Below are 12,315 nucleotides of genomic sequence, written 5' to 3'. Positions count from 1 at the left end.
ACACTGGATTTTGAGGACTCAGTATGAACGAAGACTATAAAATATTTCATTAATAATTTTTTATATTGATTACATGTTGAAATAGTGTTTTTGGTAGATTATCGTAAATATATTATTGAAAATAAGATAAAATGTTATAAAATTAACTTCATCTATTTCTTTTTTTAAACAGTTTTACTTATTTATTTATTTGGTTGCACCGGGTCTTAGTTGCGGCAGGCAGGCCCCTTAGTTGCAGCAGGCAGGCTCCTTAGTTGCGGCATGTGGGCTCCTTAGTTGTGGCATGGGAACTCTTAGTCGTGGAATGTGGGACCTAGTTCCCTGACCAGGGATGGAACCCGGGCCCCCTTCATTGGGAGCACAGAGTCTTATTCACTGCGCCACCAGGAAAGTCCCTCTATTTCTTTTTACTTTTTAAAAAAGATACACAAGTGGCTTGCATTATGTGTCTATTTGGCAGTGCTGCTCCAAGCCCTATCTCTTCATCAGCACTGCTTTATTTTTGGCTTATTTCATAGCTCTGGTTGCTGGTTGCCGTAGCTGAGGGCATTTCCTGGTTATCAGCCTAAAATCTTGATATTATTCAGAAGTTCTTTATGAGATAATGGGGTTATTTAACAACTCTTAAAAGAACGCCTAGTGAAATATCTATAAATGTCGATTTTCACTGAGAAGCAAACCAGCCGTACCATTAACAGTTAACGCTCTGGCTCTGGAGTGAGGCCACTGGGCGGAGGGTTTGGGAGGTAAGAATAAAGAACCTGGGCTGAAGGTGTTGGGGAGTGGGGCTTGCGCTCATGTGCTCCCTCGGGTCTGCATCTTTCATGAAGGGCGTTCTGACACTTGTGCTCAACTCCCAGTCCCAGTTGCTTCCCTCCTTACTGAATGTCAGGGACACAGTAGGAGAGAATGGCAGGTCCCAGGGCCAGCCATTCAGAAGAGAGGCCTGGGGCTAATGAAGGCCTGAGGGCCCTGGCCTGGGTCATATGAGCCCTCTAGACTGAGGAAATCTGAAGGCTTAAGAGGGGGATGCCACTGCCTCACCCTGGGGGGTCCCCCTCAGGGAGGGCTCCTGGATGTCAAGACTTAGAGGTTCAGCCCTGAGGAGAACCTGCATTCTGATGGCTCCATTCGAGATGTAGTTAGAGTCCCCAAGGTAAACTCCAAGGGCTTATCTAGAGGAACTGTTATCCAGAACTGAAAGCACTGATCCTTCATCTGTGCTGTTTAACTATTTCCTGAAGCAGAAAAACCTCCTTCCAAACTAGAGTTAAATTTCTCCTGCCTAAAGTTCTCACAAATTGCCATGTGCCACAGGTGGTGAGACTGCGACCAGGAAGAGGTAAAGCACTTAACCGACTTCACACAGCTCACTGGAGGCTCAGGGTGGGAGTGGTGGCCTCAGGTCTCTTACCTAAACTCTGCAGCAATGCGTCCAGAACCCAGAAGCTCAGGCCAGCCTGTCCAGTGTCTCTGGTTACTTCCTGAGCAAAGGGCAGTGATGACATTAAGAGAACCAAGGCAAGAAATCGGTTATGCTGCGTTTTACCCTTGAACTTTTAGCCCCACGTATGAATCACAAATGTTGCCTTCTGAGTGCTAAGCAATGCACAGTGAACTTTATTTCAGTAAATGAGGGATGGTTCTTCTTAAGAAATAAATTTAATTCAAGGTGGTTAGTGAATGCAAGGCATGTAGCGCCTTCATGAAAGTTACAAGAATCCAGTTACAAAAGAAGCACTGTGTAAAGTCTCAAATAGCTGAGGGTACAACGGGCTCCATATTTTACAGAGTACAAAAAATTATTTCATATACAAAGAAAAGTACAAATAATGTGCAAAAACCATTTTCACAGGTGGCAATTTATAAAATGAAAATGATAGAAAAATCCTTCATTCTTATCATCCCCCAATTTCTTATATATTAACACAATTCTGTTTTCTAGTGTGTAGGTAATTTTAAATTTGAAAATCTGATTTATTTTTAATCTACAAAGCGGCTTTTTAAAAAGGGAACCGTTTCACTACTGAAATTTTATGAATGAATCAGTTAATTTTATATTAAATTATAAGCAGACTATCTGAAAAACAAGGATATAAGAACTCATATATACATATTTTTGAAATATTAGTTTGGTATTTAACATATTAACATTTCAAAACAAATGTAATGATCTAGCTACCTACGACTCCAGCCAACCGCAGCGGCCGTTGCAGAAAAGCTGTTTCTGTGTGCCATGAGAAACAGTATTCCTGGTGTCTTAAGCTGAACAAACACAGGCTATCAGGAGTAAAGAAAACCTCAAGACCAAACAAGTCCCTACTGTCCATGTGCAGAGGTGCCGTTTGGGTATCCAGTCACGCCACAGTGCGACCTCGGTTTACACAGCCCTTGTCATGGGGGTCGTGTGGTCATAAACAGCTGGCTTCTGTCTCTCAAACATCTCCACTTTATTAGTTCAGTGCAAGTGTCTGTTTTGTGAGTTAGTGCATTCAGCTTTTTGCATGTTATTTTGTGTAAGAAGCCATCAGGGAGCAGAAGAATACATGGGAACACAAAGTCCTGCATCCTCAGGGCACCTTTGGCCTAGAAAATTCAGTGTTTTGGAAGCAGTATTTTCCTGCATTGGCCTGGTGATTACTGCATCATTCTCTGGACAATCTTTTTCCATCAGGATAATCTTGTGTGCCCCCCTTTGCCTGCCACTAAGCACTGATGGTCTTGCTGTGAACCCCAATGGTCGAGCAGGTATCACGGAAGCACCTTTGACAGCACCAGAGAATTGAGCATCTCTAAGGTCAGGTAGTAAGAATAGGAGCCTTTGATGGGAAACCTAGTCTATGCAGAATGGAAGATAGTCTTGGAGGATTTTGATTTTTGCTTGTCAGAAAGCTCTCCAAGGATATTAGGACCTTGGAGAACAAAAAGGATCTATGTATCTTTCATGAAGAAGGACCCAGGTAGGTGGTAGCCACTTTGCCTAGGGGATGGATGACGGTCGGCTCAGGAAGCATTCTTCTGATCCCTAACCATGAAGACCCTGTTAGAACAATCTAGTGCAAGATACAGGGAGGGCCTAGGGCTCTTGACCAGACCTGTGTAACACACCCACTCAGGCTAAGCAGGCTTAGCAACTGCTGAAAGAGGGGAGTGGGTTAAGTCTGGGTAGGAGAACCTCAGGCCCTAGGATCGCTCATCAGAGCCAGCAGGAAGCTGTCAGCTCCTCAAGGACTCACACACTTTTTCCCTATCTGGCAGCACAAGCCCCTCCTCCCTCTTCTGTTTGGGTTGACCATGGGCATCAGGCGTCAGATATACAGCTCTGGATCCTGTCCATCCACTGCTGGGCACTCTGTCCATCCTGGGCACAGAAGTTATACACACGTTTGCTGGTCTTGAGCTATAAAATCAAATGAAGAGAACCAGAGATGAAGGGCAGGGCTAGTCTATGGCTTGGGGCAAGTGTGCAAATAAATCCCTGTGACCTTCCCTTTCCGTTCTGCCCCAGAACCTCTGTTATTTTCTCTGTCTCCCACTACCATACTGTCATTGCCTTTAGAGTCATTATACTTTCCTGGCCCCCAAAGTCAAGGGGGATGTCAACAGAAGGGCCTGGCAGAGAAGAGAGACACACTAGGAAAGCCTGACTTTGCATCTTCCCGGGGCCTTCCTTGACTGAGGAAGAGGGTCAGGAATGGCTGGAGTCTCTGGCCCCGCCCACGCACTGCACCAGTGCAGCACAGGCGCCAGGAAGGCCGAGCTTCATCCACACCACGATGGGGTTGGCTTTCATGTCCCCTTTCCATCCCCTTCTCTAAGTCTTCAGTTGGGGCCACACTGGCAGCCCAGAGTCAGGGAAATGGCTTCATAGCCTGAGCAGGGCCCTAGAGTATGACCTGTGTTCCATATGAAGTCCTGCTTGGCTCTGGGGATTAGATAAGTCCCCTATCATGTGGCCCATAAGATGCCCCAAGGCCCACCTAAGGACTGCTGAAGATGTTAGGGCAGACAGTCGTCATGTGTGACTAAGGATGTTTTTTTGTGGATGATCAAGCATGAAGATCAATGGATACAAAGGGAAGTAATATCTGTTCTCGACAGTAGGTTGAGTGAATAACTAACTATTTAACAAGGCGTTCATCTGCTTCCACGTGTAGCTGGATCCCTTTTAAAGGAGTCTTTTGTGCAAAGCGATGTGCAGCCTTTCTGAGACATGTGGACAGCAGGGAGAGGTCAGGTTTGGGGATGAAGAGTGCTGGGTTCAAGCTCTGTAGCAATTCCCACAGCCGGGTTGGGTCTGTGACCCATGTGCAGTTACCACCAATTGCTCTGAGGCCCCATGATTCTTGGAGGTGGATGGATTGTAAGGGATCATGTGCAAACAGAGCCAGGAAAAGGCAAGATCGACTTACATCAAAGAAAGCCTTGTCACTCGTGTGCTTTGGGGCTCCCATGCTGGGGCCAGCAGGGATGACCATTTCTACCTCAGCCAGGTCAATGTGGCCTTTACAGCTTGTGTCCTCACCCGAGTCATAGTATCGCAGCTGGAACCAAAAAGATACATGGGATATAAGAGACACAGAAAGGGAAAACAGCATGGCTTTTCAAAATGTATTTGAATACTTTCCCACATCTTGCTAAACTATGCCTGGAAGAATAGACAAGAAGTTAAAAACGCTGGTTGCTTCTAGGAAGAGGAATTAGACAGCTGGGAGAAAGGCGGAAAAAGACATATTTTTTGAAATTTGAACAAATAAGTGTATTACACATAGAAAAAGTCAACTAACAACTGTAAAAAAAAATATATATGTAACATATAAAAAAGGGTTAATGTTTAGAATATATACCGAATTCCTAGAATTGAGAAGAAAAAGATAAACAACCTAATAGAAAAATGGTCAAAGGATTTCAACAGGCAAGTCACAGAAGAAATGTGAGTGACCTATAAACATCTGAGAAGATGAACAACCTAACTGACCAAAGAAAAGTAAATGAAATCAATGAGATTTCACTTTTCACTTAGATTAAGAAATATTAAAATGGCTGACAATATTCAGGTTGAATGGAAGGCACTAGGTATTCTCAAACAGTTAGTGGGGATATAATTAGTCAGAAGCCTTTTAGAGGACAATTTGGCAATATGAACTAAAATTTAAAATGTTTATACCTATTGATACACCTTTCCCACCTCTAGAAATTTATCCTACAGAAACACTCCCACAAGCATGCAAAGACACACCTATAAAGAGGTTTCCTTCAGCAGTGCCTTTATTAGCTAACAATTGAAAAGATATCTGTCAATATGGTGTTGGTTAATTAAATGATGGTACATGAATAATATGGAATTCTATACAACATTTCAAAAATGTTAAGATCTATTATGAACTGGTAGGAAAATATGTCCAAGCTATCTTTATTTATTTATTTATTTATGTGGTATGTGGGCCTCTCACTGCCGTGGCCTCTCCCGTCGCAGAGCACAGGCTCCGGACGCGCAGGCCCAGTGGCCATGGCCCACAGGCCCAGCCGCTCCACGGCATGAGGGATCCTCCCGAACTGGGGCACGAACCCGCGTCCCCTGCATCGGCAGGCAGACTCCCAACCACCGCGCCACCAGGGAAGCCCCAAGCTATCTTATATTTAAAAAGCAAGTTTCCAAATAGCATGTAGATATAAAGTAACTTTTGAAAAACAATAAATAGCTCAACATTTGATTGAGTGGTTACTGTGTGTAAGGACTGGACATCACCCTAACTAAATTAGTCTGGACTTCACTCTCTATAATCTACACGGCAGGAATGTGTTTGGCGCTTCCGTCTCTGGTTCTGGCCTCAGACTTTTCTCTGCCTCTCCATTCAGGCATAGTATGAGCAGGACTAAACAGAAAAACCATATACCTTTCGTGTTAAAGAAATCTAAAAGACTGGCAAGAATGCAAATATAATTTGATGTAATTGTAAATTATAGAAAAATTATGACATTCTCCTGTTATATTTAGTGATTTAATGAAACTTTTCTACACAGTGTAGGCTCTATGGTTTCAGAGACAATGTTGTTTAAAGTCCAGCCCCCTAAAAAGGGCTTCCATTGCATATCTGTAAAAACTTCTCTATATTCTTCCACAAAGATTCTGTGTAACCTTTATGAAACTCCTTGAGCAGAGGGAAAGGGGGTCCCCATGCAAAGTATTCATCTGTCAGGAGTCCTCTAGGTGCAGGTCCAACAAGAGCACTGTACTGGCGTAACAGTCCGTACCTTTCTGAACAGACTCCATGTTGGACATAAATGCATTGAGAAGCTGCTCAAGGCTGACTGGTCAGGTCCAAGGTAGAGTGAGGTCTGTGGTCAGAACGTAGGAGGCCATGCGACTCTCACTAGTGAAGGGTGCAGAAGGGCTGGGTTCCACCCCAACCAAGATCACTGGAGCAAAGATTCTGACGCTCAGGATTGTGCGGGGTGCTACAGCCACAGCAAAGAACCTAGCAGTGGGGAAAAGGCTTCCCAGCGTGGTCTGGGAGGTCCAGTCTAGTGGTTGCCCACTGTGGATTTCAGGCTTGGGTGGGCACATCCCCTTCTGCCTATTTCAGGGCTCCCTCCATCCTCTGTTGCTGTCACCTTTGAGGGATAATGATGCCTTCTTTAGTACCAAGTACAGTGATGGGCACAGATAAAGTGTTCAATAAATGTCTGTTGAATAAATGAACACCCTCGATTTTGAATGGATGTGTTATGCTGCAAAGATGAAGGTAATCTGTATTCTGGGGAGTATTCATAGGCATGGGTTCTGTATGTGCCTGTGGTATGCAACAAGCTGAAAACCTCAGGTGCTCTCGTGGCCTGGGTTTTAATAGCAGGCAGCAGGAGATAACACGAGCATTAAAAAGCAGAGTTCTATTGCTCTTCATGCTCTGGGCTCAGCAGTCACTGGCTCTGCCTGCACACACCTGCGCTCTCTCAGAAGGCTGTGCACTCAGACTCAGGACTACTGCTCCTCACTGGGTCCATGGAGGAGCCTCAGGCAGCATATGAGAGGCCTTAGGAAAGCATTCTGTACATGAAGGCTGTGCCTTTCTGCTGAGAGTCACACAACAGCCGGGGACTGAGCCTAGCCTAGGGAGAAGTGATTTCTATAGGCTGTGATGGTATTTATTACCTGATGTTTTGTTACATCCAAAACGAACCAGCGGGGCTTCCAACCTTTCAGCAGAGCCCCTCTTTTGTAGAGCGTTCCCTCAAAGGACCTAGAAATAATGATGACATAGCAGTTAATTTGATTTTTCATTTAAAAAGTGCTGTAAAGGGGATATCTGTTGTTTTTGTTGGTCAAGCCTCTATTTCCCCCAGATGATCCAAAAAAGATCCATCAGAGCTCCCCCTAGAATTTTTCTATTAGACCTTTGGGGAAAGGCTGCCTCTTTCTGCTGGGATGACCAAACTTGTGAGGTTTGGAGCTCTCAGCAGCCATTTTTTATACCATGTTGGGGTAGATGCAGCCCATAGGAGAAAGCAGAGCTGGCAAACAACAGAAGCCTGAAGATGCTGTGTAAGAAACTGGCACATCCTTGGCCTTCCCAATTTATGTGAGTAAATTCCTCTCTGCTTGAGCTAGCATGCGCTGGATTGCTGAAGTTTGCCCCTGAAAAAGTGCTCACTAACAGATATTCCCTCAAGAGAGCTGGCAGACATGAGACAATAGCAATCAGGACCCGCCACAAATAACTACAACCTCTTGGCATTATTTTAGTTGTAATTTTGATTTTTCCTCTTCCAAGAACCATCTAACGCATTTAAAACAGAGACAAAGGATTAAAGCGGATCCATTTTAAGTCTGCAGAAGGCGGCACGGCACAGGCCTAGCTTATTAAAGGGCCTGTGGTGTGGCCGAGGGCAGGGTGGGGAGAGCCTTTTCAGTACACCGGGAGGGCTAAGCAACGTCAACCTGTTTTCATCATTCTTGGACGTGTACTGGCTGTACAGCGTGGCTGCTCTCCGGTCCACTCCGTTGGATGGGGAGATGCTGGCGTTCTGTTCCTCCCCCATGCTGCTGTCTGGGAGATGCAGCAGAGACCTCTTCTGATAGGAAGGGAGGTTGGTAGACACAATTCCTGGGGAGCCCAAAGGGTGTCTCTGGGGCTGAAAAGGACAGAACAGGAGCTAGGAAAGCTTTCCAAAGACTTTAAGCAACTGATCCGATAATTTCACTTCTAAAAATTTACCTCAAGGAAAAAACTGGACCATATATATGTATATGTAAAATATATATAAAAAGATGTTTATCCTGGAGTTTTTTAGGAAACTAGCAGAAAAACTAGAAACCACCTAATGTCTATCATTATGCGACTGCTTAAAAAAAAAAGGTATTTCCATACAATGGACTTCTAGACAGCCATTAAAAATGATGCTGATTTACATAACAGTGACAAACTGAAGGCCATGTATGCCACATATTAAGTAAAAAAAAAAATGCAGGTTTTTAAAACTGCATGTGTAGTAAATCCCTTTTATATGTGTGTTTAGAATTATAAAACAAGTTTGATGGCATAATGGTTTATTTCTAGGTTATAAATTTTGGGTGATTTCTGTCTATTTCATAACTTTCTGTATATTGTCTTATTTAAAGGAATACACATACCTCACTTTCATAATCAGAAAAAAAATTAAGAAACTATTTTATTCTTCTGAGGAAAAAAAGCAGTAAGACACCACCTACCTGTGGCCTGTCTGATAACAGCTCCTGAGTTGCCTTCTGAAGGCAGGAGAAGGCACCCCAAGGACCCCTTCCTACCACATTGGAGGCTTCCTTCTACACTCCCTTCTCCTTGACTCCTCTGTGACATCTGACCCTGCCAACCTCTCCTTTCCTGAAGTGCTCTTCAGGACACTCATCTGTCCTCACTTCCCTTCTGTTGCACTTGGAGTCAATCTGATGTGGGTTTGACTGGTGGCCGCCCCACATATCAGCTGTGTGATCTGAGCCTGTCCCAGCATGCCCGAGCTGAGACACCACTCCCTCACTGTGGGTTAACAGAATGCAAAGTGTGGGTGGTGCTCAGCACAGCCCTTCCACATACTACAGGTGAAGGGGCTGTGAGAAGCAGGAAACAAGAGTATTTGGTTTAAAAATATTTTTACGATAAATGTTTCTTAATTCAGAAACAAAAAGGGGGTGTGAACAACAGAAAGCAGCGTATTTTGCTCATTTAAAACATTTCGTTTTCTCTGATTATTTCTCTGGCGCAGATAAGGTCTTGGCATTCTCCTCCTCCCTCATGTGGTAGAAGATCAGCTGAAACCACAGAGGCGCTAAGATAGAAAAGAACCCAGTAATTTCCCCTGGATACAGGGCCCTGGAACATAAGTATTGTGTCACTGTGGTAAAGTGAGGCACTCGGGAAGTACCCAGTCATCTGGAGCTTTCTGCCCTGGACCCTCAGGGCATGACCCTCCCTTTGGCCATAAACCTCCTGAATTACCTGTGGCAGAGGCCCCACCTGACCTAGCGCCCTCCAGAAGCTCAGAAGTAGCTCTTCAAAGGGCTTTGCCAACTCACACGGTCTGCTCTGGGCTCTTCTTTAAGCTCCACAGTTACCCGTTCCCATAGCTGCTGCCACTTCTCAGCTGTTTGGTTCAATTTATGCTCCAGTCTTTCAATTTCCTGCAAAGTAATTAAAAGGAGTTTTCTGACAGATAAGTATTTCATAGAAATCAGGATGTTCCCCAGAGCCACACCCCCTCTGTACTAGATGAACAGCATGGCCAGAGGGCAGTGAAAAACCATGGTAAGCATGGGGCCTCAGAAGCCTCCCAAGCCAGGAATAGAGGTGGGAGCTCTAGCTGGTGTGATGCATTGTGGCAAAGATGATTTATTAGGATCTGTAACCGGGCCTTTTTGTACAGATGGCTTAAATAGAGAGATGAAATAAATATCCCCAACACCTTCACCCTTGGCCAGCCCATAGGGCATCTGATGGCCACAGCAAAAGGTCAAGCACTGGGCCGGTGTCCAAACTGTAATAGCTGAGGTATATGAGAAGTCTGTCCTTGACAGAGGAACCCCTCAACTCTGATGATTCAAACCAGATGTAGAAAGAATGAACCAAGAAATGCCCAAGGAATGGAGTTTCCTTCAGACAGGGAAGCTGGAGAGCAGAGCGGCAGCCTCTGTGACAGTGTTTTCACTGAAGCACGCTCGTCCTGGTCAGGAAACTGGATGGAGAAGACTCTTCAGGAACTGTTTGGCCCGTATCTGGGCTCAAACCCTTTCCTCAGGGCTGCTGTTCTCATCAGGGTAGCTACTGCCAGGGTGGCTTCACTCCAGAATATTCCTTGTAGAAGATGGTTGGCAGCGCTCCCATCAGGCCATCAGCTACCCACACTTCTGACCAGAGGAAGTAAGGCACCCACAAAAGCCATAACCCAGGCCTGACTCAGGCTGCTTGGCCAGCTGAAACAGCTGCGAAGCTGCAAATGGCTCCATTTGCTCGAATGCTTCCTTCTAACGCTGAAAAGCTCATTTTTACTGAGACTCTTTGCCAGTACCTGAGCCTGGTTCCCCACTGATCCATGGGAGCAAATCTGGTGTCCTTATACTCCTGTAGTGCTAGCTATAGTGCTAACCCAAAGTAAGGAGAGCTATGTCCAGGAGCTGGTGAACCAGTCTTAACTAAGCTCAGTTCCTGAGGCCTCATGTGCCTCCAGGTCCCCTGGTGCCCCAAGAGTGTGTCTACACACAGCTGACTTACACTGACAAGGCTGGTGAGGGCATCGGGCTGAGCACAGCTGACATCATCGTAGCACGGCCACACTGTTCTCCTCTGGCTCTGGGGCCCAGCTCCTCTGGTCAGTTCAGAGTCTTCAGAGGGGAACTGCTTAGGGGTCAGCATTGTCCAGTCATATGAAGGCCCCGTGGAAAGGGTCTCCTCTACATAGTAATCCCACTTCTTGAGGCTGGAAACGTTTACATTGGGCTTCAGGGCCTGTATAAAGAAAATTCTGAAATATAGTTTCATCTTGACCCCAAAGTGCCCCAAGCTTACTGGCAGGCCAGCCCCTAACATTGCAGGGTCCAGGGAAAAAGTATGAATAGAGGTTCAAATACCATATATCTATATATTTAAACATTATACATCAACATAACTATTAGATAAAATATGTTCTATGCTCCTACCTTGACAAATATAACTTCCTAATGACCTAGAAGGCCAGGCTCCAATTGAGAATTCTTGGACTTCTGGGACTTCTACACCAGGAAGTGGTGGCACTGGGAAAGCTGGTCCCAGCTCCCAGTTCTTGGCCTAAAGCCCTGCTCCTCTTGACCCAGCTCTGTCCTATATTCTGAGGGTCTCTCATGAACATGTGTATATACCCCAGCCCATGCAGCTAAACTCTTGTCTACTCCCTGTCCAAACAACTACTCCTTAGCTGCCCTTTTAGCTTAGGGATACATTCACTGGCTTGGGGAACAGGCTTGGGGAAGTGGTCTGGTGAGTAACTTGAATTTGGGCAAGGAATCTTGAAGTGCCAGAGCATGGTCTAGAGGAAGGAGAGGCATCCAAGCATGTACCCTTGGTTTCTCATACACCTCACCTCATGAGAAAGGCCAGGGTGAGGTCCTATTGCATCGGGCCCAGGGCCAGGCCTTCCTTGCTCCTGAGTCAGGTGGTCTACTCCACTGCAGAGCCTATTTCATGCAGACATGCATGGCAGAGGATGGCTGTCCCTGAGAGGTCATCCTTCTTGGGCTGGGCTCCAAACATCCCTGCTTCTCACAGGGGTTCTTCCATGGCTTTGGTACAAATGGACTTAGGGAAATCTTTTCTGCTTACACGGCCTGCTAAGGTTTCAAGTTTTGTTTGTTCTTTCTTCCCAGGGAAAGTTGACTTGCTCTGACTTTCTTGAAGTTATCCTTTCTATGGTTGGGGGGCCAGCTCCTAATTTTTGTGGTCAAGAATTTGGTATCCATCTCCATTCCATCATAACCTAAACCCATAGTGTATCAACTTTTAAATAGCTTCTGGTATGAAACCTAGTCGAATGTTTATAAAACGCTTAAACAGCTTATATATGCTCAAAAAGTAAGGAAAACTTTAACACAAAATATTCCAAAAATGAAACATAAATGCTTTCTTTCTGTACCTCTGTTTCCACTGGTGAATATAAATAATTAAAGAAAATGGGACTCCTCTTGTGCATTCTATCGATACACTCCCAAATACAAATTCCTCTTTTGGCACGCTTGTCTCCTTTATCATCAAATAAAGTTCCTGTAAATCCCCCCGCCAAAAAAAAAAAAAAAAAAAAAACAGAAAAACAAAA

The 12,315-nt window shown here is 45.0% G+C and overlaps 1 protein-coding gene across 1 annotated transcript in view; it reads right to left on the bottom strand.

Annotated features, from left to right (window-relative positions):
* Positions 1–1,597: 1,597 nt before the first annotated feature.
* SBF2 (SET binding factor 2) overlaps positions 1,598–12,315 on the bottom strand; it is a 205,505-nt gene continuing 194,787 nt past the window's right edge. Inside the window, exons 28-34 of the mRNA XM_024757008.1 lie at positions 12,136–12,263; positions 10,743–10,976; positions 9,551–9,655; positions 7,940–8,133; positions 7,154–7,241; positions 4,413–4,544; positions 1,598–3,400 (exon numbers count right to left, since the gene is read on the bottom strand). Of these exons, the coding sequence (XP_024612776.1) occupies positions 3,302–3,400; positions 4,413–4,544; positions 7,154–7,241; positions 7,940–8,133; positions 9,551–9,655; positions 10,743–10,976; positions 12,136–12,263 (980 nt within the window). The 3' untranslated portion in view covers positions 1,598–3,301. The remainder of the gene's footprint in view (positions 3,401–4,412; positions 4,545–7,153; positions 7,242–7,939; positions 8,134–9,550; positions 9,656–10,742; positions 10,977–12,135; positions 12,264–12,315) is intronic.

Source organism: Neophocaena asiaeorientalis, unplaced genomic scaffold (assembly GCF_003031525.2).
Source record: "Neophocaena asiaeorientalis asiaeorientalis breed wild unplaced genomic scaffold, Neophocaena_asiaeorientalis_V1.1 scaffold504, whole genome shotgun sequence".
Taxonomy (NCBI): Eukaryota; Metazoa; Chordata; class Mammalia; order Artiodactyla; family Phocoenidae; genus Neophocaena; species Neophocaena asiaeorientalis.
Note: the sequence above shows the minus strand (reverse complement) of the source record. Positions and strands in the feature narration are given on the sequence as shown.